The sequence below is a fragment of the Poecilia latipinna genome, unplaced genomic scaffold (genome assembly GCF_001443285.1).
Source record: "Poecilia latipinna isolate Pla-1442-1.1 unplaced genomic scaffold, P_latipinna-1.0 Scaffold432, whole genome shotgun sequence".
Taxonomy (NCBI): Eukaryota; Metazoa; Chordata; class Actinopteri; order Cyprinodontiformes; family Poeciliidae; genus Poecilia; species Poecilia latipinna.
The window spans coordinates 6,634-17,401 of NW_015113048.1; the positions used below are offsets into that span (position 1 = coordinate 6,634).

The 10,768-nt window shown below is 44.1% G+C and overlaps 1 protein-coding gene across 1 annotated transcript in view; it reads left to right on the forward strand.

Annotated features, from left to right (window-relative positions):
• nrp2a (neuropilin 2a) overlaps positions 1-10,768 on the forward strand; it is a gene marked incomplete at its 5' end in the record, with an annotated part of 46,249 nt that overhangs the window by 5,852 nt on the left and 29,629 nt on the right. The window contains 3 exons of the mRNA XM_015038141.1: positions 697-852; positions 1,913-2,082; positions 2,901-3,056. Of these exons, the coding sequence (XP_014893627.1) occupies positions 697-852; positions 1,913-2,082; positions 2,901-3,056 (482 nt within the window). The remainder of the gene's footprint in view (positions 1-696; positions 853-1,912; positions 2,083-2,900; positions 3,057-10,768) is intronic.

Below are 10,768 nucleotides of genomic sequence, written 5' to 3' on the forward strand. Positions count from 1 at the left end.
TTTTTTTTAAGTGGTGAGACGTGTGTTTCCGGGATCGCCATAAGGTCAAATGTCAGGCTCTCATGGCAGCTGAGCGAGAAGTGGCGAGAGATTCATTTCTCACCTCTTTGTCCTCCCCTCCAGAACGTAAAGCTGGGACCAAAGGATTTGCTCTAATTATATTATTTTCAGTCGCTAAAAAAGGGGATCCGAGTGGATTTAAAACTCCAATTTAAGGGCTTTGATAGCTGAAAACAATTTATAGCATTCAAAGTTGAGAATTAGGAGCAAATTAAAGCGTAACCCAGTTCCAGGGAGCCGAGTCCTCGGGGCGGGAGACGAGACGGAAGGGTGAAAGAATTTAGTGTCTGGCTCAGGAGGGGTTGCGAGGGGCTGTCTTGAGACTATTTTAATCTCTCTGTGTTTGTGCGTGAGTGTATGTGGTGCTCATCTGCGGCTGATCCCTGTGCTACTTGCATGAAGGCAGGGATTCCAGTTCCCCCTGCTGGGATCTGGCCGAGGCACACATGGCAGATGGAGGGATGGACAGGAAAGTAATGGGAGAGTTGGGAATGATGGGAGGAAGAGGTGGCATGCTGCGACTCATTAGTCAACACTTACCGCAGTAGAATGGCTACTGGAAAGCGTTAAAGTAAAAAAAAAAATAATAATAATAAAGTAAAGTAAAGGTTTTTAATCTGTTTGATTTTCCTCTAGCGTCTCCTCTGATTGGCCGGTACTGCGGGACAAAGATCCCCCCAGAGATCCAGTCATCCTCCGGGCTGCTGTCCCTCTCCTTCCACACAGACATGGCCGTAGCCAAAGACGGCTTCTCCGCACGCTACAACATCACCCACAAAGAAGTCGCCGACTGTGAGTGCGGGATAATGTCTCCTGAATGTGTTCGTGCATCACGTTTCTCTCTGAAGCTTTGTTTCTTTTTTTTCCCTCCCCTCCTCTCTCTCTTCTTCTTGCCCTATCCTCACCTTCTCGATATTCTCAGGTTTGCCTGCTTTAATGCTATTTTAGGTTCGATGCTTTTTCCAAGTTCCCTCCAGAAGTGTTTTTGCTCTTTTCTCAGAAGCAGAGTCATACTGTTTTCATTTAGAACATAAATTAACCCCAGTTTACCTCAGCTCACCTGCTGCTTGTCACGCCACAACCGCAGAATTCAGTCGAACGCAAGGCTTGTAGGAAGCGAGTTGAATAAGGTGCTCTGATCATTTGAAGCCAAAATTGAACAAACATTATGAGATGAAACCTAAGACCGCATGGGATCCTGAATGAAACATAGCGGTGACAGCCTCTGTAGAGAATATCTAAAATATTCTAGAGAAAATGCAGCATGAGAGGCTGAAATACTTTTGTGCAATGCTATATGAGATGCAGCTGGATGGCATTCTCAACTCAGCCAATCCAGGCATTCATTTTCTTTGGTGCTGATTGGCTGTGCCACCCAAAGACTGGAAATGAGGAAAACTGCAGATGTTAGCTTCTGCAAAAGTGCTAAAAGAGAATTTCTGCTGTGTGTATTAATGCTTATTAAAGTATATTTTAAAGGTTTGAACTAATAAAATAGGAGGTTATTAGAGTTTTTAAAAGGGAACAGCTGTGGTAGCGAACACCACCAAACTTGTATAGTTCCACTATACAAGTTTATCTTTATCTTGCGGGGGGAAAAACTTGTTAGAAGCTACAAATATGACTTAAATATACAACTAGAGCTACTTTTACTGTGCTTCTTCGTGTTGGTCTTTCACATAGAATAGATAGAAAATACAATGAAATTGGTAGTGGTAACTTGAAAAAGTTCAAGTAGTACGCACACTATTTTCCGTTTCTTTCACTAGTACTGACAAATCAAATCCTCTTCCACCTTTTTTGCATTTATCCGCAGTTAATCGTCTCCCCTTTCCTCTGCTCCCTTCACTAGCGTTCCACTGTAGCAGCGCGCTGGGCATGGAGTCGGGCAAGATCAGCGACGACCAAATCACAGCTTCAACCAGCTTCTACGACAACCGCTGGTTGCCACGGCAGGCCCGCCTCAACAACGACGACAACGCCTGGACGCCTTCAGAGGACAGCAACAAGGAGTACATAGAGGTGTTTATTTGCAGGCCCAGTTGCATTTTTCTTATGAAATCGAAGCTCACGCACAACTTCAATAAAAATTCCAGCCATGAAGTGACCTTAAAGATCACTTTGTTGAGGATAATAAATTTGTCGTGGTGAGGAAAAGATGGAATATACAACAGTATCTCATATACTGCAGGACACACAGACACACACACACACACACACACACACACAAACGGGAAATGGAGGAACTGTAAACCGATGATAAGGAAGTTCTTCTGCACTTTCAATCTTTCCTGTCTCCAACACGCGCGCGTTTGCATGAGCCGAGGAGAGAGAGCAGCGCGACGGCTGTGATTGATGAAGGTGCTCTCCTGGAACGCATCCCAACACCGAGCCATTGATCTTTACCTCCCGCCTCCTTCACCTTACACACATGACAATGCACATACATGCTCTCCTTGGTTTCCCCAGCAGTGGGGCCCAGTCTGCGACTAATTCCTGCTGCTTGTGCGACATTCACACGGCGGCAGGGACGTCTCCGGTATCTACGTCGGTCGTGCTTCCTTCTAAATAGGTTTGTTTTAATAACTTACAGATTCACCTTGTTTCGTAGGATATCCATATCTTCCTTTTTCTCGGGGAAAAAGGAAATTATGTTTTGTTTACGCTTTTGCGCCTTAAAATCATCATCGGGTTTGCTTATCTGCGTCTTCCGCTTAGAATCATAGCGTGACATCCAGCTTAACGGTGCCAATCTCATTTCTGCGGCGGATGGAGTGGTTTCGCTTCCCCCCGCCCCATAATTTGAAGATTGTTCCAATAAAATTTCTTCTTTATTTCAGGTTGACCTCCACTTCCTCAAGGTGTTGACTGGGATAGCAACACAGGGGGCCATATCCAAAGAGACCCAGAAGGCTTACTACGTCACCTCCTTCAAACTGGAGGTCAGCACCAACGGAGAGGACTGGATGGTATACCGACACGGCAAGAACCATAGGGTTAGTCTTTGCTACGCGCATTTAAATTGAGCACTTTACCACCAAAATCACAAGTGTCCCACTTCATTCCCAATGACTGGCAGAAAAGTTTACTGTCATCAAGACTTAGTCCCTCTTAGATACAACTGTTTCCTGTACATACAAGCATCTTCAGGAAACTGGACTCGGCTTGCAGCTAAAGGTCCTTTATTTACAGTCCATGTATTCCGCTGCCACGGCTCATTCCTCAGTTAACAAAGGCAGCCACGTTCATCCAGGAGTTGCGTCAGATGATGCAGCATTCCCGATGGTGTCATTCCCCTTCCGCGACCGCTTGTCGACCTCAATCGTGACCCCGGGTCATGAGGTAGAAAGAGAAGCGAAAGACGAGTAAAACAAGAACAATGAAATCCTCTGTGTGCTCTTATCTCCATTTTAGATTTGTGATCTCTCTCTCTCTCAGGGTAATGCTCACACACAAACAGACACCTGGGGTTGTGAAACCGATTGGAGTCGTGCCAGGTGTGGACTGGGACAATTTATGTAATATTGGTGTCGTTTGGTGCTTTGATGAGGCCTTATATCTTTTTGTTTTGTTTTGTTTTGCGTGTGATGTTCTGCATACAGCGGAGGCTGCTGTGCGACCACCTGTCTCTTGGGGGATTCCAACTCTTTCCCCTCATTCCAGGCTTAAAGTCTTTGTGGATTTTAAGCAGAAAAACAGAGTGGGGGGAAGAGGAAGAGGTGGGGTGATGGGAGAGGGGGTGGTTTAATCCGCATAGACTAACCCGTACGGACCAGGACCCCCCCTCCTCTTCTGTGCGTGACCGTGATTGGTTTGGGTGGTGCCAGTGGGGGGTATTTGATGTAGAGATTATTGAGCAAAATGTGGATTTGCCTTAAAAGTCAACATCTGTGTAATTTATTAGAGCCCCCAGATGTCCCCATTCCTTCCACAAGCTCAAGCCCACTCAGTCCACAGACACCTCCTCCCCCTCCCACTCCCATTTAAATAACCTCTGGCTGATCTTCCTGTCTGGAGATGTGCGTGCAAGCGCATATATATCAATGTATACACATGGTGCTTGCAGGTCCGTCTGTGTTTTGGTAATGTGAGTCCTCTAATCTGTTGGAGCAAAGGGAAAAAAAAAAAAAAAAAAAAAAAATAAAGACACGTTGAGACACGGATTCAGACAGATGCATCATTTGCAGGCTTTTGGGATGGATATCGCAGGCATTATGAAAATCATTTTCAGCCTTTTGAATGCACAGAGGGGCGGCATGACTCAAAGAGATCGATGGAATTTTTAAAGTGCGGTTTTTAAAAGGGAACTCGGGGGTGACTCGACGGCGATCAAAACTAATTCCACGTTGCTCTGAGCTGAAACCAGGAAGTCCTGCTCCTCTTGCCCTGCCTCATTGCATAACCTCCATAAAATGTGAAGCACACCGTCTGCTTTTGATTCAAACAAAGAAATGATGACAGTTTGAAGGTGGACCCCATGCATGAGAGCATTGGTCACATTAGGATTTAAAACCACAAGCGTTTATTCAGGATCCATGCCCGAGTACGGCGAACCTTGAACAACGAGGCCTGTTTATGGTCATGCGTTAGGATTAATTAGAATCAGGCTTTGACTAAGCCACTCATCTTAATTTTTTGTTGCTTTTTTTTAACCTTTCAGATGTGAACTTGCTGCTGTGGTTTTTTTTGCCTCTTCATCTGCGTTTGATGTGTTTGTGTTTTTGGTACTTTAGGTAGTCAGACAGCTCCTGTTTAAGTGATTCATTGATTTTATTCATGTCTGCGGGTCGCCAGGCTTGGGTGTGGTGGCTATTGAAATTGACCCCAAAAAATGTTGTGAATCATGGCTAACTCATGATTTAAACAAAGGAGCAGCTATATTTTCACAACTTCTCACCACTGAATTAAATCATCATTTGAAAACAGTTTTTTTTTTTTGCATCCACTTCGGTTATTTTTGACACAGATGTTTGATTTGATCAAACGGATATCTAAGTGCTAAGAGCATTCCTTTAGCATGTTTTTTAAAAAAACAACTTTTTACATCTTAATAAATGGATATATTCAACAAATCAAACTCGAAAGGGATGTTTAGCCATAATTTGGAGCCCGGATTTACAGTTTAATATTAAAACCGGAGAGTGCGCTCCACTCCTTGTTGGTCAGGGGCTCCGCCGTTCCCCACGGGCCGCGGCTGAATCTTCCGTGACCACTAATCCACCCGTCGTGCTGCTCAAGCCCCCCTGTTAGCCGGTCCTAAGCCCCCCCAAAGAGCCTTAAGTGGTTGAAGCTCAGTTCTCGTCGGGGGGTCTTGTAATGCCTGGGATTTGGTTCTTCTAATTGTCATTTAACAGTGAGCTTAATGCTATAGCGGCTTATGAATTGCACGTGCACCATATCTGCACACCCGATAACAGATTACTATTATTAATAGGAGGGCTTTCCAGTCTTTACCCTCCTGCGTTTGTCAGAAAAGGGGAGCTTTTTTATTGTCAGGACAGGAAGTTATGAAAACTACAGTAAGAGAACAAGGACACCGCCTCTGGAGTCGCACCCACAATAAGCTTTTGTGGATTTTTTATTATTTTTTTTTTGTCGTTCCTTTTCACCAATTATCTGCATGCCAACCCAATCTCAGTTTAACGTGGATGTGACTCGTTAAATCAAAGTCGCACGGCTCACATGTGCACCTCATTACTTGATGAGATGCTAACTCGCTCGGGAGCTTCATTTCTCACCAACCCGCGCGTACTGTAAGACACGAGCATGCAGTCATCTTCCCCCCCATCTCTCTCTCTCTCTCTTCCTCGCTTTCCGACACAGACACACGAGCGTGCCCACACTAATTAACATGAAAAACACACACCGTCATCTGTCAGCGTCTGTGAGGGAAGGTCCCAGCAGCCTCTGGTGCTAAACAAGCTTTGTGTTGCTGAAAAGTGTCGTGAGGTTGTGCTAAATTTGTCACACACATCAAGTAACCCTGAGCGAGGGGGTGGGGGGGAAGGAAAAAAAAAAAAAAACAGCCCACACAGCATTTCAGCCTGCTCATCCAATCACGGTGTGCTGCGAACCCACAGAACCAAACAAACACACACGCTTTGTTTGCATGCTCATGCATAATACAACAATCATAATCAAATTTGCATTGGCACGCAGGTGGAGTTAGTGACAGTTGGTAACATCTGCAGCAAGGCTTGACCAAAAAGACGGCTGTCAAACCTTCATCCACACTAAAAAATGCAAGTCCGCTCAGTTTTCGGCCTGCATGCAAAAATGATAGGTGGTTTGGAAGACCTGAACACATCATGGCACCTGGCAAACACGGCAGCGATGGGATCATGCTGTGGGGACGCTAGAAAAGACTTGAGATAGATCAAACCTTAGCCAAACAGCCAGAGCTAGGCTGGAATGTTTCTGATCAAAGTTAAATACATGCCCTCCCTTTTTTTTTTTTTTTTTTTTTCTAAACTTTATTGTTACTTTCCACTTAGGTTCAACTTTTTGCTGCTCTACCACACAGAATCCAGTTTCAGTCAGCCAGATCTGGTTCAATATAGTCGGCATCTTTATGGAGAAGAACCGAGGGGAGAATCAGAAGGACAGGATGTGTAATCATTGGAATAAAATACTGTAGGAGTGGAAAAAAAAAAACAAAAAAAAAAACGCTGAAAGACTAATGTCTTGTGCTGAGCTTCTCATATCTCCCACTGGTGTTGTCAGCTTGAATGAAAACATGATGATGTGCAGAAAACGAAATGACTAAATCGAGATGCGATCCAACTAATCCCTTATTTTAAAACATCTGCTTGCTTCTGCATTACACGGGCTAGAAGGTGGATTCTGGGAAATGGACACTCCTTTCTTGGTGACCTCCTTCTCAGAAGGGGTCATCAATACTTAAACACTCCTGATGCACAAACAAGTCTGACCCCCCACTTACTGCTGCCGCCACTGCTGTGTGTGTAATGGGGGGGGTTCGGGCGGAGGGGGGGGAGGTGGAGTCTTCGTTATAATTTCATGACCCTCTACGCGATGAGACACAACACGACAGCATCAATTATTCAGCCTACCTCGGTGGCAGGTCACGTGAGGGGCGGAGATCCTGGAGACGCGGCGTTGTTGTCTGGCAGATTACCGTCCCGCCTCCCCTCCTCCTCACCGCTGCACACACAAACAGATGGACGACGCTGCACCTTACTCTTGTTTTACCACCAGCAGCATTTCATTCCCACTCAGTCAAAAAGTGGTCATGCCTATCAACGGGGCCAGTCAATGAGCAACCATCTGCTTCCTGGTGCCATTAACCTTTGACCTTAAAGCGGAGTCCAACGGGCGACCTCTCAGGTGTCCTGACAATGGAGGGGAGGAAGTGGATTGGACACAGGAGATTTGGAGATTATGTGGAAGAATTTTCTCTCACTCCTCTCTGTAGAAGCTCCACACAGTTGTCCGTTGTGAACTCTGACCCTGAAAGCTCCAACATGCTTCATCAGAAGTGACGAAAACGTTTCTCAGTGGCGTAGGCGTGCGACGAAAACGGCGTCATTTTGTTCACAGGTCGAACTGTTTCGCACTGAGCTTTGTGCAAAGTGTCGTGTGATTGGTCAGAAGTTTACCGCCTCAGACAGCAACGTTGATATTCCTCTTCAGCTACTCTGCTTCTCCAGCAAGAGACATTAATGCTTTTTTGGGGAATGTCGATCTGATGCGATGATGATGTACATTTGTCACTGCTAATCTACCTCATTTGCTTTTGCCACTCCTCTTTAAATTTCTGTGTGGTTGTTTGCAGATTCACCCGTCTCCAACAATAAATAACAGCTTAGGAACTGTTTTGTAACCTTTTCCTGGCTGATATGTTTATGTCTTCTCGAATTTCTTTGGTTTGGAGCTGGTGTGTTGCTTTTTGAGCTCTTTTATCCTACTTCGTGCTGTTAGATAGGTTCTATTTAAGTGGCTTCTCCATTCTTAAGGTTTGTCATTAATCAAAACTATCAAATCTGTCTTTAGCTAGTAAAGTTAAACAAAAAATATGTAAGTTTATTACAGCTGGAAAGCTTTTTTCACCTCGATAAATGTATTCAATATTTGATGCAGGGAAGCCTTGTCGTCTTATTAAATGCGTTTGATCTAAAATGCTAAAGTGTGACAAAATACCAAAAAAGAGAAGTAAAAGAAATGTGACTCTACTCTAGTTTACATTCAGGAAAAAAAAAAAAAAAAGATGAGCCTTTTTAGAGCAGGTTTTTATGGAACAACCTGTTCTCTCTGTGAATAACAGAGTTTTTGGACACATTCCCAGCTTTCGTCCAAAGATGAAAACAAAGGAAAAAGCAGCCAGCTGCACTGTAATGCACAGGCTTATTGGAGAGGCTGTGCCTGTTTTTAGCTGTCATGATTCCAGTCACCTGATTGGACTCTCCAATACTTGTTTTTAGCTGTTTTCCCGGTAAATCGCTTCAGAACTGAGGAAGTTCCTCCAGATTTTGCTTGTAGCTCCTTATCATGAGATAAATACTGGAAAAGGACATTTCCTGTTTCAATGATGAATCTGTTTGTTGTTGCTCCTCAGCTCTGCTCCCTGCGTCCTTTTCCACATTCCTCCACTCATCTCCCTCCAACTTCTACACCCTGCCCTCCATTCAACCTTTTTTTTCTACCCACTTCATCTGGTTTCAACTTTTCTTGTGCGGGCATCCGAACCTCCCTGCAGTGTTTTTTTTGTTGTTGTTTTGTTTTGTTTTCTCATCCTGTCTCCCTTTGTTTCGGGTTATCCGATAGTGGGAGAGACGGTGGACAGCTGATCTTTCGTCACACTCCTGTCTCTTTGTGAGCGTGCGAAGGAGTTTACATAACCCCCCATAAGAGCCCACATCGGCTCTTGTGCCTCTGAGGTAAACACAGCAGCTGCCTATCCCTCCATCCAGCAGCAGATTCAGCGGCGATAGCCCTGTTATCTGTTCAAACACTCACGCTGCTTTGTATTACCAGTGTCAGCTGCACTTGATTAAATCAGGCCATCCCCAAAATCAAATAAAACCCCTTTGAGCAGGATTTTGGAAGGAAGCTGTGTTAGAAAGTGAGGGAATTTTGCTCAAACCTTTTAGTCATTGTAGGACCAAAATCTTTAATATACTTCATAAGGATTTTATGTGAAATATCACATTCTCATTTATGCTGCTAAAATTACCAGAGTTGTTGTAAAGCTGGTCAGCAGCTGTTTAAGTTTGCCGTGTTAATGTGATAAAATGTTCTAGATTAAATATACTGTCATCACTATGGGTCGCTTGTCCTACAGTGCATTTTTTAATTAGAAATCATGAGAAAAAATATGAACATATTTGTTCACCCATCCAAAATATTGAATTCGGGTGTTAAAATCTAATATTTATGAAAGCTCTCAGGAGATTCCTGATGTTTGTGAAAACAATTTTTTTTGGATGCATCTTCCTGCTCCAACACGCCCAGCACAAAGAAACGTCCATAAAGGTGTTGAATAACTTGACCAGTCTGACTTCAACCCGCTAGAATATCTATATGGTATGAATAACAGCCAGGAATTATCATCCAACATCAGCGTCCGACCTCGGATTTGAACCTCTGGAAGAATGCTCATAAATATGCCTTTGGTAAAGATTTTCCTAAAAAAAAAAAAGAGTAAACGGTGTGATAGGGTGGGCTGACATCCCATGGGTTGAGAATTGGATATTACTCAACTTTATTTGTGAAGATGGGAGAATACTTTTGCTAATATAGCGCATTTACGTTTGAGTTTCCAAACTGTGGGAGACTGTTTGCGTTTGATCATGTTGTTCTCAGATTAAAGTAAGAGAAAAATCATGTAAGGAAGCTTTTTTTTTTTTTAAAGAATGATGCCTTTAATCTTTAATTCAGCTGCTTGTAGCTGTTGTCTCTCTCATCTCTTTCTTATTGTGCGTCGAGGCTGCAACGCAGCGCGTTTTGATGCTATATTAACAGCCGCCACGGTCAGCCACAGACAGATAGAGAGTGAATGACACTTAACAGTCAGTCAGTCGGTTAAAAGGCTCTTCCTCTGCTTATCTGAGTGTGTAGGGTGGATGCGTGTGTGTGTCTGTGTGTGTGTGTGTGTGTGGGTTCCTGTGGTTTTTCCTGTGTGGTTTCAGTTAGTAGCTGCCAACAAAAGGAAGAGGCGAGGAAGGAGGAGGTGTGAACAGACATCAACTGTGCGGTCTGGAAGGAAAAAGGTTTGAGAAATGAATGAGATGACAAAGAAGTGGGGAGAGGATTTGGAAAGGGAAGTGGAAAAAAAAAAGGGAAGTTATTCACAAATATGAGCTGGGAATTCTGATTTCCAACATCGCAGTCAATCCCAGGTCACTTTTCCACCCAAAAACAGGAAGAAACCAGGTCACCGTGGTTACAACGTCCCTCTGAACTGGCTGTAGGACGGAAGGGAGTGTTCAAGGAGAAAACGCTGAACGTTGATGATTTAAGGTGGATGTCTCAGGAAGTGGGTTTCACTGACATCCTGCCCACCTGGAGAGACTTCCTGCGTTCGGCCGTGTCAGGTCACGTCTCCCGTGGGTTTCCTGTGCCCACCAACATGTTGAGTTGGCAGCGTCTGCATGCGTGTAGGCATGGAGGTAAAAAAGAGAGGGGGATGGGGGGACAAAAAAAAAAAAAAAAAAAAAAAAAACATACAAATAAAATTCTTAATATAATT